At 39.6% G+C, this 15,613-nt stretch overlaps 1 protein-coding gene across 4 annotated transcripts in view; it reads left to right on the plus strand.

Annotated features, from left to right (window-relative positions):
* ADAMTS20 (ADAM metallopeptidase with thrombospondin type 1 motif 20) overlaps nt 1–15,613 on the plus strand; it is a 74,748-nt gene that overhangs the window by 14,776 nt on the left and 44,359 nt on the right. For 3 of the 4 annotated variants that reach the window (XM_081877776.1, XM_081877775.1, XM_081877777.1), the window contains exons 3-12: nt 1,055–1,220; nt 5,226–5,485; nt 7,021–7,104; nt 7,681–7,805; nt 8,321–8,361; nt 8,611–8,716; nt 9,646–9,792; nt 10,185–10,326; nt 12,133–12,237; nt 15,000–15,145. In XM_081877776.1, the coding sequence (XP_081733902.1) occupies nt 1,055–1,220; nt 5,226–5,485; nt 7,021–7,104; nt 7,681–7,805; nt 8,321–8,361; nt 8,611–8,716; nt 9,646–9,792; nt 10,185–10,326; nt 12,133–12,237; nt 15,000–15,145 (1,322 nt within the window). Of the gene's footprint in view, nt 1–1,054; nt 1,221–5,225; nt 5,486–7,020; nt 7,105–7,680; nt 7,806–8,320; nt 8,362–8,610; nt 8,717–9,645; nt 9,793–10,184; nt 10,327–12,132; nt 12,238–14,999; nt 15,146–15,613 lie in introns of those variants that run through there. The other variant, XM_081877778.1, reaches the window with a different exon arrangement.

Below are 15,613 nucleotides of genomic sequence, written 5' to 3' on the forward strand. Positions count from 1 at the left end.
CGACAACTTTTGTGTCTGGATTTTCACTTTTTGAAATAAGGCAATCCTATAATAAGTTTGTTGGCATTTATTAGCTCTAGAATTACTACAGTTATCCAAGGAATGGTGGGAGTGAACAAAGGAACCGTAACTGATTGGTCACCATGGTAGGCACAGAAAGTACCATCAAAAGTTGATAGGGCAAACATTTTAATGTGTTGCCACCGCCACGGTGTGTGTGTGTGTGTGTGTGTGTGTGTGTGTGATTCTGTGTCTGTGTGTGTGATTGACCCAATGTTATCTAGAATCATCAAAGCAGCTGGGCAAGCCTGGGTTGATTTTGGTCTGATAAATGCACATATCCCTGGAGCTCAGCATGAATTTCCCCCAAAATAACTCAAAAACATCTCCTTTTTAAATTTAGATTTTGCCCCCCCGCCTTTTGTGTCCAGATTTTCACTTTTTGAAATACGCCAACCCTATATTGTTCATTCTGACATACTCCCAGGTAAGTGCATATAGGATTGCAACATCAGTGTTTCAGCATCATCAAAAAGCTTGGAATCCCAGTTTTGCCTGTAAGCTTTAAAGGTAAAGATAAAGGGACCCCTGACCATTAGGACCAGTTGTGACCGACTCTGGGGTTGCGGCGCTCATCTCGCTTTATTGGCCGAGGGAGCCGCCATACAGCTTCCAGGTGATGTGGCCAGCATAACTAAGCCACTTCTGGCAAACCAGAGCAGCGCACAGAAACACCATTTACCTTCCTGCCAGAGTGGTACCTATTTATCTACTTGCACTTTGACGTGCTTTCGAACTGCTAGGTTGGCAGGAGCAGGGACTGAGCAACAGGAGCTCACCCTGTTGCGGGGATTCGAACCGCCGACCTTCTGATCTGCAAGTCCTAGGCTCTGTGGTTTAACCCACAGCACCACCCGCGTCCCTCCTGTAAGGTTTAAGGACCATTAATTCATATAATAAATAATGCAACTGTGATTAATTTTTTTAAGGCATTAACCTACTCACATTTGAGTTGCTGCAGCTTCTCCAGTGACACCTTCTCTTTCGTTTTCAGATGGGCACATTTAAGTCCCATGACGGTGAATACTTTTTGGAACCTTTGATGACAGCAGCTGAAGATGAACAAGAAGATGACCATAATAAACCACATCTAATATATAAACATGAAGAATTTAAGAAAGATTCTTATCAGAATTCCTATAAACCTTGTGAAACTTCAGGTACAACTAAATCTTAAACAGTGATGGACAATATATTTATTATCTTGTTAGAATCACCAGTGGTTTGTTGATATTATCCCATGGTGATATTAGTCTTCATCGAGATATGCTTGTGTTTCTCTATCATGTTGGTGGTGTTGGGTAAGATGCTGTAAGTCAGGTGTGGGGAACCTTTAGCCCTGCAGATGCTGGTCATTGGTCATGCTTACAGGGGCTGATGGGAGTTGTAGTTCAGCAACAACTTAGGGTCAAAGGTTCCCTATACCTGCTGTACATGATTGTTGAAGATGAAGGGTGTATCTAAGCAGTGAATTCACATTTAACAGACTTGTTACCACATAGAATTCTAGGAATTGGTATCAGACAGAGAATTATGTTAGAGAGCCTCAGCTTTTTTCACAAAACTGCATTTCCCATTTCATGTGGAGCAGGGAAAGACTGTTAAACTAGTTGAAGTCTGCAGTGTAGCTGTCCCCTCAGTATCTGTGCTGAAGTGACATGATCTGCTACTGCTGGCATCTAAGAAAGGTTGGCTGGTTAGTAAAATACGGCTGCTCTGATCTGTACTCAAGAGACCTGGCCAGCATTTTCTTCCATGTTCTTTATTAGATGCTCCATCTTAAAGGCTGCAGTGTCCTTTGGTATGATTGGACTAGAGCTGTTTTTAAAAATTGTATTGTGTATTTTAGTTCCAGAGGAGAATGGCGCTTGTATGGAGAATACCAAGCAGGGTTTAATTGCAGAATCAGGTTGGATAAAGTTCTTGTTTAGCTTTAGAAATTTAATTGGAAGATGTGAACAGGCCATTTTCTAGTCTTACATGGCTTCCTTTCATTAAAAGGCTTTGCAGTCTGGAGGTGTGTCGTGACACTTGGCTGATCAGGCATCAGATAATGCCAAAATACTCTCTCCCTCCCCCCCACCCCCGCCGTGTTTGGTTGGCTACTGAACAGTGTCCATTACTTTTCCAGGAATTGGACCTAGCATTTCCAGTAATTCCTGTGTAGTGGAAATTTGTATGATTTATAATTAGATAACCTGGGACTGTCATTAAAAATGGATAAGCGTTTGTTTGCTTTTTGAAGGAAAAGGCTTATGTTTATAAGTTTGGAAACAGCAAAAATGGTAGATGCGTGCTGTTGTTTTAACATATGCTGTCTGAGCAGCATTTCTCTTAACTAGATCACATGTGTTTTTGAGAGTTGGCACCATTGCCAAGTGCTCAGCCTAGGGCTTGCATACAGATTAAGAATATTCTGACAATTGTGAATAATGCAGAATGCCCCTTAAACAGTATTTTGTGAAGTAGGGCGGTAAAGAGAAATGAAGGCAGAATGCTTTAGGATATACTTTAGCCTTTCAATTTTGGTTTGATGAAGCAAGACTGGCAATTTTCTGCAATTAATCCTGTGCAGAATTGTTTCTTAATTTGATACATAGGAATTCACTGAACTTGCTGTTCAGTGCATTTTGTTTAAAAAGGCATTTCTTGTATACCGTGATTCCTCTTATGGTGAGGGAAAGAGGCAGCATTGTACGGGGAGTGGAGTTTCTGTGTCCAACATAACTATACGCCAACGCTACCTCCCAACATCACCTGCCAATCAGACTTTTCCATTGCTTCCTCAAATTACTTCTCCATTTTTTACTCACCCTGCTGCTAGAAAATGGAAAAATCCAAATCCCACAAAATCACAACTACTGAGTTCAAAATAAAGCATAATAAATTCTGGGCGTTTATGCAGACCTAAGCCTAAGATTTGGCTTAATGTTGCATCTTCATTCAGGATCTTGGTTTATCTCTCTCCAGACAAAGCAGGAGTCGTACAAGGGCTTACTAGGGTTTACAAGGGCTGTGCATTATGTAGCCTATTGAGATTTTTGGTGGTTATGTCATATTTGTGACTAATCAAACTCAGATTGCATTAAATTAAATCTGTGGCACCCCCTTCTGTTTGTGGTGTCACTCTTCTCCACCTGCATCAGAGCAACATCTGCTTCTCTATCCTTTACATTTGTCACCCCCTGGTGTCCACCCTGCAGTATAGCTGTTTAAAAAATTATGGCTGCAATCCGATACACATTTACGGTAACTGGAAATCTGTTCCATTGAACTTTGTAGGATTTAGATAGTGCAAGTAGACATCTATTGGAATTTTTATTGTGTATATAATGGTGTCGTAGGTGGTCAAGACATATAATACCAGTTTTGCAAAGTCAGTCTTCAGATTTAACGTGTTCATTCATGGAAAACTAGGTGGGAAATGTATGTTTAGCAAGAAGATTGTGTCCCCTTAGGAAGGTCTGTGTGGTGCAATCCCATGTGTATTTTTTGAAGTATTTATGTGTAGATTAGGCAGTGTTGTTAGTTCTTCACTGTTTCATATGAGAGCAACTGTTTCTTCTTATAAGAGTAATTATTTATTCTTGTGGAGTTTTTTCAACATCTTAATTTCCAAGCCATGTTCATCACTGTGCATTACTGCCATTTCTTTACAAAAGTTTCTCCCTTCCATATAGCTAGGTAGGAAGGCAGTTTTATAAGTACGCAATACTTGTAGCTTATGACTTTATAATTCACAGTTTATCAATCTGCCATTTTTGTGACTCATTCCTGTATTTTTAATTTTGCGTATCATTAATATCACTGGCCAGTTGTTTTTCTATCACTGCATCTCAACCATTTTTTTTTTTGTTCCCTAATGCTGTGATTGATAACTCCACATTGTGTATAAATGGGTTGTATCTTCTCAACCTCTTGTTCTGTGAAAAGAAACCTTTTTGCTAAGCCATTGAACTAAGCAGAAAAAGATTCACAGGACACAAAACATTGGTAGCGGGTACAATAGCACCAAGAGGGGTACTCTTGTTAAAGTTTGTTTTGAGGGAAATTGAAACTTGGGGAAAAGGAAAGGTGGTAGACAATATTCCATAAGCATTACACACTTGAAGAAGCACACTATGTACTGGATAACAGCCAGCAGTGAAGAGGCCTCTTTAAGGGTTGCTGTCTCCACGCACAGGTGTTGCCATATGGTGTCTGGATTTCTAACCAATGGGTTTTGGAATAACACTTTTGTTCTTATTGTGCATGTGTTATGTAGCAAATGCCAAGTTTCAGAGTTGCTTTATCCACCGAGAACAACAGAAGTAGAGCGTTATAGGAAAGCCTTCAGGCAAACTAGGAAGTTTAGGACACATTTTCTTTTGGTATTCAGCATCCCCATCTTTGTTTGGAATGGGGTGAAGAATATGAGCAAGACTGATTCAGGCTTCTTTTTCAGGGCTGGGGATTGTTGGCCTTGTTCCCATGAGTCCTGGATCTTTATAAGGTGCCTGTGGGCAATTATTGACTGGCAGAGAAAGAGCTTGTGTTGCCCAAATAGCCCAAGCTGAAATTTTAGCTATTGAATGTAGTAATGACATTGAATGTAAACGAATTTCTATGCTAGCCTGACTCTGCTCATTGGCATACATAGACAAGTGAGCATAGATTAGTTTCTGTTCTCTTTTGGGCAGATTGGTAACATTCCAATCTTCTTTTCTATCTGTCCCCTTGTTTGTACAATGGTGCCCAAAGCAAGAAAAGCAAAAAGGCAGAACTGAGTTCCTGTGCGTGCAAAGGGTCCTCTTAACTATGCAAGCAAATCCCATTTCTGTTTTTTATATTAAAAAACTATCCCCCAAAACGACCTGAAAGAGATAAGGACTGAGCAGTGTGCATGTGAAGCACCAGAGAACTCAGGTGTGAGCCCGCACATGCCAGAATTCGGAGTTAACACCTAAACAAAGCAAGTAACTTGTTTCTTCAGCCTAGCGCATAAAGGGCAGAGGGAGGAATTGAAATCCAAACAGACAAAAACTTAGGTTCATTCTTCAAGCTGATTCCCCCACTTTCTGTGTGATCCTTTAAGCTGCAAGGGGACTGCAAGAAATATGTTTAGCATTAGGGTGTTAGCCTTGCAAATTGTATGTGCAATAGTAATTGTTTGTTTTGTTTTGCAGAAGAGCCAAAGAAAAGCACTTTACTATTTCCATATGAGAGCAGCTTAATGAAAGACATCAATGTACTTCAGGAGCACACTGTTGTAGAATATGCTTCTAAAAACCTTTCTGTCAAGAGTGATAGAAACAACCCACATTCCCGGAGGAAACGTTTCCTTTCCTATCCAAGATACGTAGAGGTGATGGTTACGGCTGATGCCAGAATGGTTCAGCACCATGGACGGAACTTGCAGCATTATGTATTAACGCTAATGTCAATAGTAAGTAAGCCTATATTATTACAGATGTATTCCAACAGGTACTTGAGGAGAATTAATATTGTATCCCTGTCAGACTGCAGGGACCAAAGTAGAGCCCAGACAACTGTTCCTGGCTTCCCTGTCATTGTTTTAAGCAACCTCCAGGATTGTGATCAAAGGCTTTTTGTGTCGTCGTCCCCCAAATGGCAACCTTCCCCTACCTGATGACATGTTGCAGTGTATCTGTGAGCCTATGAGTGCAATTTCCCTGGTCTTCCTCCAGAAGGAGAGTTGGAGAATTAGCCAAACATGCTCCCCAGCTTAAACAGCCTTGTGAGATAGGGGATTTCACAGTTACAGAGCAAAAGATTTGCACCTGCACTCCAGCCTCTTGCTGCCAGGATTCCATAATGCAAACATTTTTAATTTGGAGAAAAATTGACTCCCTTTTGCAGGAAGGGGTTATAAAGAGGAAAGAAGTAGGCTTCTGTATACCTCAGGGTTCCCCTGCGTATGCAGAAAAGACCTTGTTTGTGAATGTCCAGTTTTGCTTCCAAGCTGATTGGCATAGGGTCACACATTTTGCTTTTAGAAGGAATGATATGGCTATTCAAGAAAAAAAACACATTCATTTGGGCTAGCATAGTAACCTGGCACAAGCCCAGGCAGCTCTTTGGATCCAGGCCCATATTACTTGGTTGGCTGTATCCAGTGACAAATTCTTTTTGACAGTAAATTTGGTTCTAAAAATGATGTCAGGGGAATGTTGAGCCCCAGATATCCACAAACAATGCTGTGAATACATATAATGTCAGATTTGCTTCTACTAATCGGTTATGTACAGTACAGGACAATATGGATTAAAATAAACCTATTTCATTTCATTTAAATTAAAGAACTTTGGCTTAACTGGGTTGTGGATGAGGTCTACATCTAAGACAGTTATGGAACGTGTGTGTGTTTGTGTGTATAAGCATAGATATGATCTCATAAGAATTATTTTTGCCTTTATTAAATAGAAAAATAGGAACTTAACCCAGTGTACAGGCTTATTAAAATACTTGCTGCACCTAGAAAATAACTAGAATTTATGGAAGGGGAGAGATTTGAATACTATGCCAGAGTTTGCCATAATACATGACCTTTTCCTGGTATGGCAAGAATGTACCAGTAGTTTCTCAAGTTTGATGGGTTTGTGCCATTGGAGACAACAGGACAATAAACTAATTTTCATATTACATTTGCCCTAAATAACTGTCTTGCTGATTCTGACTGGGACTTGGCATTCAAGTGGGATTTGTTAGTTTCTCTGCTTGTGTATATATTGCAGTTAGAGAAAATGTGACATGAAAATTGGTTCAGACAGTGCAATGCTATGCTTCATTATTCCTAATGACCCACAGTATTCAGTGGGGTTTGCTGTCTGGAAAATATGGATAGGATTGCATGCTAAATCAAATAGGGCAGAGGAGTTGAATGAATGTTCAATGCAATGTTGGAATCCACTGAATGTACAGTACCATAGAATTTTAACACTCTGGCTTTTATTTATCTAGGTTGCTACAATCTACAAAGATTCAAGTATAGGAAATCAAATAAATATTATGATTGTAAAATTAATTGTAGTTCACAATGAACAGGTAAGAAAATGCATTCATTTCGCCATTCAGAGTAACTTGCTGCAAATTTCAGTTTTAACGTGTACTTTCAGAAGTTAATGCTTTTAAAAGTATTGAAATGAAATGCTTGAAATGAGATTTGCTAGCTGCTCTGCCAAGTATTTTGCACATACATTGCAGGCAGGCAGGCTGGTGCAAATGTTTAGAATTGGGATCTAGCTATTAATACTGATTAACATGGCCAGGCTTATTATTTATCGGGCGGGCTATTGGGTTGTTGATTTTATTTTGATTATATATTTTGTGGTTTTATATTTTGATTTTATTCTGTGAACCACCCTGAGACCTCGGGGTATAGGGTGGCATATAAATAATAATAATAATAATAATAATAATAATAATAATAATAATATACTTTAATGCTAACCAGGCTCAGCCTTGACTCCGCCAACTTGTCTTTCTGGTCATCTAATTGCTCAAAATTCATACAGATATGTACCATTGATATATCTTTTCCAGAGCTGGTCTTACATTATAATATAACTACAATGGATTTAAACTTGCCATCCTTGTTTTGTCTTGGCAACTTATGCACAGGAAGGACCAGCTATCAGTTTTAACGCAGCTACCACTCTTCGCAACTTCTGTTTATGGCAGCAGACACAAAACATTATGGATGATGCCCATCCTTCTCACCACGATACTGCAGTTCTTATCACTAGGTACAGTATCTGAGAAAACTCATTTTTCGTTACTATCCCTGTTCCATAAAATTACTGCATAGAAGTACCATTAGGCCCTCTTAAGCTTTGTGTGAACAATCAGGATTAAGAAGAAGAGGAGGAGGAATTTGCAAATAAGAGGGAAGGGATATTGAGAAGGAATGCATAAACCCCTGATCTACTTCCAGTTTTCGTCTGATTGAGGAGTGGCTGATAATACACCTGTAACCATGTGGGGCATGTTCTTTTGGAATTTAGTGCCATTGATCTTAATAAAAAATATGTATGCATAGGGTCACAACTAGGCACCTTGATCCCAAGGTGCTGCTTTGCTCCAAGTACATCTTTGAGAACCAGTCAAATGGAGCACCTGCCCATTAAAACCATTGAAATTTTAATGAAAGAATTCCAATGGTGGGGCGTGGATTCAGAAAACTATGTATAGGTATCTGGAATATGTTTTCCCTGTTGTTTTTAAGACTGAAATTTTCATGGAAAACCTTTGTTTCTTTAAGGGAAGATATATGCAGAGCTAGAGAAAAATGTGACACCTTAGGTAAGTTAAAGCAAAAAGATCATGCAATTTTTCTGCAAATAAGAAAAAATGTTATTTTAAATTGTAAATGGGTATTTAATATAATTTATCTTGTTTTGTAAACTTTTGGAACATATTTTGAACCTTTTTAAGCATATGGTTACATGATGATAAATTTGGATCACAGTCCTAGGCCTGCATTTGTCTGTGAAGACAACACTGCTGCTATATAACCTGTTTCGCATTCAGGTAACAAATTCCATTTTATAGGTTTAGCTGAATTGGGTACAATGTGTGACCCACTGCGTAGCTGTTCCATCAGTGAGGAAAATGGATTAAGTGCTGCATTCACAATAGCACATGAACTTGGACACGTGTAAGTCTGTCTTTTCTACCAAGTAAATCTTGCATTTTCCTTACGTAGGGGACACAGTATTCTTATTTTTATTTTGCAGGGAAGCCTCTACATGATTGGCTGAAAAAGCATGAGCTTGCAAGGAAGTGCTATAGTTACATACTAATATTTAGCATTCATATAGCAGTTTAGACTCTAAAGTTGGGAGTGTTCATAGTGGTTCATATACAGTACGTTATCTTACTGATTCCCAACAAGAACATCGTAAGATATCTCGTGTCGTTACAAGTGGTGTTGCTGAGAATAGCTTGAATCTTGGCCTTCTGATGTAACTCAGGATCATATCTTGGCCGCTGTGCTACTCCAGGTTATCATCGAAACCTGGCATATTTTGAAATGAATTTAAGTAGCAGACAGCAGTGCTCATCTGACCATTGGTTGCATTGCTGCTGCTTACCAGGAAGTAGAGTGGGAGGGGCAAGGCTAGTGAGATGTAAATGCACTGGTGGGAGCAGTAGAGTGGCTCTGCCAGTGTGTTTGTACTGGGCCAATCTTACCATTGCCTCCTCCCCACTTTTACCTCCTGATAAGCAGCAGCAATGTGACTGGCCAGAGGTCAGGTGAGCGCTGCTGCCCCACCATGCTGTTGTGTAGGAATCTGCCAGAATATTATTGTGTTGAGACTCGCCTGTGTCTTTTCACTTTCTGCCCCCAAATATGCACAGCTCTTACTCTTCAATATCTTAATTCCCAGTTTCTAAAAACATTGCTGAAATTCAAATTATATATTTCCATAGGTGAGTTGTTAGAAAGGCAAATAACCCCTAAAACACCATTATATTATTCAAGTGCTGCCATAATCAATGAGGCGATGCATCGGTTTAATGTTTGCTCGTATCGTTATTGAAAAGTAAAAGGCTCTTTCTGAATTTGTTTTGTATTTGTATTAGGTTTAATGTTCCCCATGATGATAGCTTTAAATGTAAAGAAGTTGGGATTAAACATCAATATCATGTAATGGCCCCGACTTTAAACTACCATTCAAACCCATGGACTTGGTCAAAATGCAGTGAGAAGTACATTACTGAATTTCTTGAGTAAGTATGGTTCCAGTCCAGCCACCTTCTGCATATGTTTAGCACGTGGACGTTGTAGTGGTGGGCATTTGTGTGATTTCTCTGTCATGCAAGAGAAAAGCTTCAAATAAATTAACATTTTGGGGTTTCCTTACAAAAGGTAAAAACAATTCATCATAGTTTAGAACACAACTATATTACATTTGAACATGTGCTTATTTTGTGTCAGAAAATAGGTTATGCATCAATTCACAAACCCAGAGTTGATTTCTTGTAATAGCACTGCATTAAGTTGAATTCTTTAATAGCAGTGTGCCATAGCAAATCAACCCCAGTCCTAAAATTTATTTACAAAGTATGTTTGAGTCAAAAGCAATGGGTCGTTTAAGAGAAGTTCTGCTTGTTTATTATAGCACTGGTTATGGGGAATGCCTTCTTGACAAACCAAATGGAAGAATCTATGACTTTCAGTCTCAGTTGCCTGGTTCCCTCTATGATGTGAACAAGCAGTGTGAGCTTATGTTTGGACCTGGGTCACAAGTATGTCCTTACATGGTAAGTTACGTAATGCAAAACACAATTTATAATACTTGCATAACACTTCAAAACTTTGCTGAAATTATCTTGAAATCCTGAGAAGATGCTTGAAAATGTTTTTGGCACCCCTCTTTAATTTGTAATTCCTTGTTGCCTTTGCTATCCTTGGAAACACATGTATCCTGCATTTTAGTGCCATACCACAAGATTTCTATTAGCTTTTAATTGTTTCTTTTGTTAGTGACCCAGGTAATGGAGGAGCTAGAAATAAATATTTAACAACATTTAATGAATACTTTTAATGGAAACAAAATACATCAACTCTGTTAACTCAGTAATCAGTAATAAAGGAAGGTTAGCAGGAAGATAAAAGAATGATAAAATAAATAAAATGATAAAGTAGCATCTTTAAAAAATCTTGCCAAGGTAGAGGTTTCATTCCTCTGCAAAGGGCAATATTCAGAAGAAGTAAGATATTGCTTGAAATGCAGTATCGAAATAGAATTTGATAGTAAAGGGGCAGCAAATTCACAAAAGCTAATCTATAAGTAACCAAAATGTATTTTGTGAATGCTTCTTAATCACACTGAGCTAAGAAAGAGATGTATTATCAGATACATAGATTTGTCCCTTCCTTCCTCTTCCCCCTCCTTTGATTCCAAAATGGAATTTAAAGTTTACCTAGTGTAGTTCTTTGGATCTTAGCTCAAGACCAAAAGTTTATAATGTAAACTTTATTAATAACAGACCAGTCCTACCAGATTGGGGGACTGAGTGGTTACTGTCATATCCAAAATAATAATAAAAAATGGACTCACTTTGCCTGACAGAATGTGGAAGAAGCATATTTCATCCCCTGCTTCTTCTGTTGAAACTCCTGTTGGTCCCACTGGGGAGGGGAAATAAGTATCCCAATCCCAAAGTGGAGTACTTCAGTATTTGAGGGCATGTTAGAAATGGGAGGGCTTTGGATTAAATCCATTTACCCTCAGCACATCCCTGATATGCCCATTCTCCCTCCAACCACCATTGGAGCAGAGACAGCTGTTGTGGTTTCTGCAGCTGCAACAAACAGGCCTCTGCAGCTGAACCACCTGCTTTGGCCATGGAGAGGAAGATTTCCCCAAACTCCTATGCACTTTAAGATAGCCATAGGATTGTACCTTTCGTGGGGTGAGTACCTTCTAACATGACCATTTAGACATTTCTTAGCCTCACTCACCACAAGATTGTATTTGGCATGCAGATATCTAAGTACAAAATACACGTGGATCATGTTCAAGATAAATGGTCCATGTTTCAAACAGGGCTTTTCGCTTTAAAATGTAAACAGGACCACAATCTTTTCCTGGTTGCTCCTTGAAAGTATTTGAAGACACATTTAAGAATGCATGCACGCTTCGTTTTTAATTCAGTATATTAGAATATTGGTGTTCGAACTCAGGGCACATGGGTGGTATCTAATGATATAGTTTTGCTAGTGCAAGGACTTCTGGCTATGGAATGGTTCTGGCTCCAGTCCCTTCTCTCCCACAACTGTTCTGAGAGTTCTCACAACCCTCCAGAGGAAATTTTGGGGACGGTGCCTTATGCTAAGGGATCTACTTTGGGATCTACCAAATATCTACCACACAATATTCTGTAAAACATCCTTCTCCTTAGGTTGCATTCTTCCAGACACCCTTGGGGTTGTTCCCAGTTGACAACTAGGTCTGGCCTGTAGCTTAAAACCAAAACATAGTTTAAGTTGGGGATATTGCATCTATAGATTGATGAAAAATAAGTGTTACTCATGTAACAAAGTAAATCCTGTTTGTTTGGTAGAAACAATGCAAACGTTTGTGGTGCACAAGTGCAGAAGGCATTCATAAGGGTTGCCGTACGCAGCACATGCCTTTGGCCGATGGAACAGAATGTGGCCATGGAATGGTAAGATTTCTTTTCCACGTCTACCATTTCCCTTTCCTTAAATCACTTGCTTTCTGTCCACATCTAGATCTATCCTTATCTTCAAATGTCTTCATGCCCTCCCTGATCTCTCTGCTGTTACATCCATATATATATACCAATAATAATGAAAGAAATCAATCTTGATTTTTCATTATTGGAGTGCATTGCTGGAGGTCTCCTCTGAATGAAAACTGTGATGTAGAAGGCAATTCTGAATTAACAATTCAGAACGTATCTATGCTTCCATTGGAGGGAAACAGTATCTTATTTCCTGCTGTAATCCATTTTTCCACTAGAAGGCAGCCATTAAACCCATCAGCAGCTTAGATTTAGTGCAAAGCAATCTGGCCTAGTGTTTCCCTGTACCCAGTCCAGACAATGGTAGAGACATGTGACATAAGAGTCCTTACACTGGGTAATCAGACCAAAGACCTATTTCGTCCAGCATCTTCTTTCTCACAGTGGCCAACCAGGTGCCAATGGGAAGCCCACAATAGCCCTCTCATTGTGTTGTTGTCCCAGTGAATGAATGTCTCTGAACACCAGTAGCCTTTGGTATGTGGAGGCATCAACTAGATTTCAGAGACATCCTATTCCTATAGCATCCTGAAGGTAGTCTACAGCCCTCACAAGTGGCAGTCGTTAGCAGCGTTATATTCCAAGGACAAGTACGGTGGTACCTCGGGTTACATACGCTTCAGGTTACATACGCTTCAGGTTACACACTCCGCTAACCCAGAAATAGTGCTTCAGGTTAAGAACTTTGCTTCAGGATAAGAACAGAAATTGGGCTCCGGCGGCGTGACGGCAGCAGGAGGCCCCATTAGCTAAAGTGGTGCTTCAGGTTAAGAACAGTTTCAGGTTAAGAACGGACCTCCGGAACGAATTAAGTACTTAACCCGAGGTACGACTGTACAGGGGCTAATCTCCAGCTGATCTCCTCAGCAACAAAAATAGTTGGAGTGAGTGTGGAAATATTTTCTCTAAGCTCAGGCTGCCCTATATCTTGCTGTGTTCTGAGGTGTATGGCTAGAATAGAGGGATGGTTTCTCTAAGGAGTTGCGGCAGTTGGCAGAGTGGGAAAGCAATTGCTGTGTTAAAGCCACTGACCTAATCGCCAAGGGGGGGGGGGTAAATCCCATTGCCCTTTCCTTATATCCAGAACAGACAGTGGCTGATTTATGACTGGAGTTTACTGTGGGAAGTACATAGTTGTTCTCACAGTAGTTAACATTTCATAAAGTATTTTCCTGTGAAGTACACTAAACAAACCTAAAATCGGGGTACTTGCTTCAGTAATGCCCTGTAGCAAAAGGCATTATTATCACAGCTTTAATTATCAGTGGAGATGGCTCTTCTTACCCTTTAATTTGGACTCCTATCTTTGCATTTGTGCTCATGGATTACAAGTCTTGCGTGCATTGCTTGATATATAAATAATAAAATAAGTATATCTGAAGCACAAGCACTGCTAGGTTGAAGAAAAACTGCATGACACGAACATCTGGGATAGGTCTGGTGTGTAATTTTTCTACTGTGACTTCATTTTGTTTCTTCTGTAGAGATGCTGCACCGCATAAAAAACTGATACATCTTTATTGAATAAGCTATTAAATCCCAGATGTTAACATGGGCTTATTCCAGTTCTATGGAAGTGGCCATATTAGTACAACATTTACTAGGTTTAACTTCAAACATTTCAGAATCGTCTTTCCAGGCAAATATAAAACTAACTCCACTTTTATTTCATGTGCTACACAGTTCGCTCTCAGGTATCATGCCATATTATCCTGTCCACTCTCTTAAGATCAGAAGGTGAGGCCTATTGGTTTCTACAGCAGGCGCTGTAACTTTCTAAAGGTTTGACTTTACCCTCCCAATAGCACACTCTTGCACTGCCTCTCAAGACAACTTGATGCCAACAACCAAGAGTTGAAACAAGTTTGTCTGGAGTAAAGGGGGAATATTCTCAGTGGCTGCAACTAGACTATTAGTTGGGGCCATACCAGTTGTAGTCCAGCTATAGCTGGAGGTCGCCATGTTGGCACCCCTGATTAAAGGTACCTTATCTGACTGGACTGGCATGGTTGCATAAGGCCTCCATTGTCTACTCACATGCTATGGGTAGATTGTGTGGCTGCACACCATACTGAAAATAAACCCCTTAATTTGGAATGAAAGCAGGAAATCTATCCTGTCTGAGTGGAAAATGAAAAAGTTTCTACAAGTGCTATGAAAACAGCTGGTTTTCTTATTGTCCCATGTTTCATAGGAACAAATCCATTGTGCATAAACACTAGTTTTACACACATAAACTCCTTTAGTCTGTTGCATATTCGAGGCCCATCTTATTGCACATGTTTTAGGTTTGCTTTCTATTCTGATCAGCATAAATTGGGTTTCATGCTTATTTCTTTGCACAGTGTATGTGTAAAAATATCAGCTGCCAGATTTTCTGATGTTCTGAATGAAAGATACTAGGAGCAGATTGCTTTTGAATTGCTAGACATCTCATTTAAATGCATAAAAGAAAGCTTAGATGCTGAACTTTCCAGATTCCTGAATTGTTAATAGTATTTTGAAAGTAAAGTTTGTTAAATAGTGTTTAAATGACACAAACACCAATTTAATTTTCTTTGATATCAATTCCTGTTCTCCTATTTGATTATCAGAGTCTGTGCACACTGAATTAGTTTTTTTTTCTAATTTTGATGATTTTGTTATGTTTGTTAATTCAACAGCATTGCCGGCATGGGATTTGTGTAAGCAAAGAAAAGGAAAAGCTCCCTGTAGATGGACAATGGGGATCCTGGGGACCCTACAGTTCATGTACCAGGACATGTGGAGGTGGCATCAAAAGCGCAACCAGACTGTGTAATCGGCCAGAGTATGTGTTTTGTTCTTCATTTTAAATATATGTCCATTGAGACTTCGTTTACTCTGCTTAGTCCTCTGAAAGCAATAATAAATTAATAGCAGGTTTCCATAGCATATCAGATAATGACATACTGTTTAGCCTTTTCATTATCACTTACTTGAAACCACCTACTTTACCTGGAAGGAATTGCTACTTGCCACATGAGAACAGGTGAGTGGTGGACCGCAAAGCTTGTTTTCAACCCCTTAGGCCACACAACAGATGCTATTAATCTGGAACCCAATTTTATTGTTCTGTTTAGTTAGATGCAGGCAGGCATGGCTGTTTGAGTTCTTAAAAACACATGACTATACTTTGGTAAAAGCTAAAGGTGACTATGGGATGAGGCACTCATCTTAGTTTAGGCCGAGGGAGCCGGCATTTGTTCGCAGGCAGCTTTTCAGGTCATGTGGCCAGCATGACTAAGCCGCTTCTGGC

Source organism: Podarcis erhardii, assembly GCF_964252035.2.
Source record: "Podarcis erhardii genome assembly, chromosome: 10".
Classification (NCBI taxonomy): domain Eukaryota; kingdom Metazoa; phylum Chordata; class Lepidosauria; order Squamata; family Lacertidae; genus Podarcis; species Podarcis erhardii.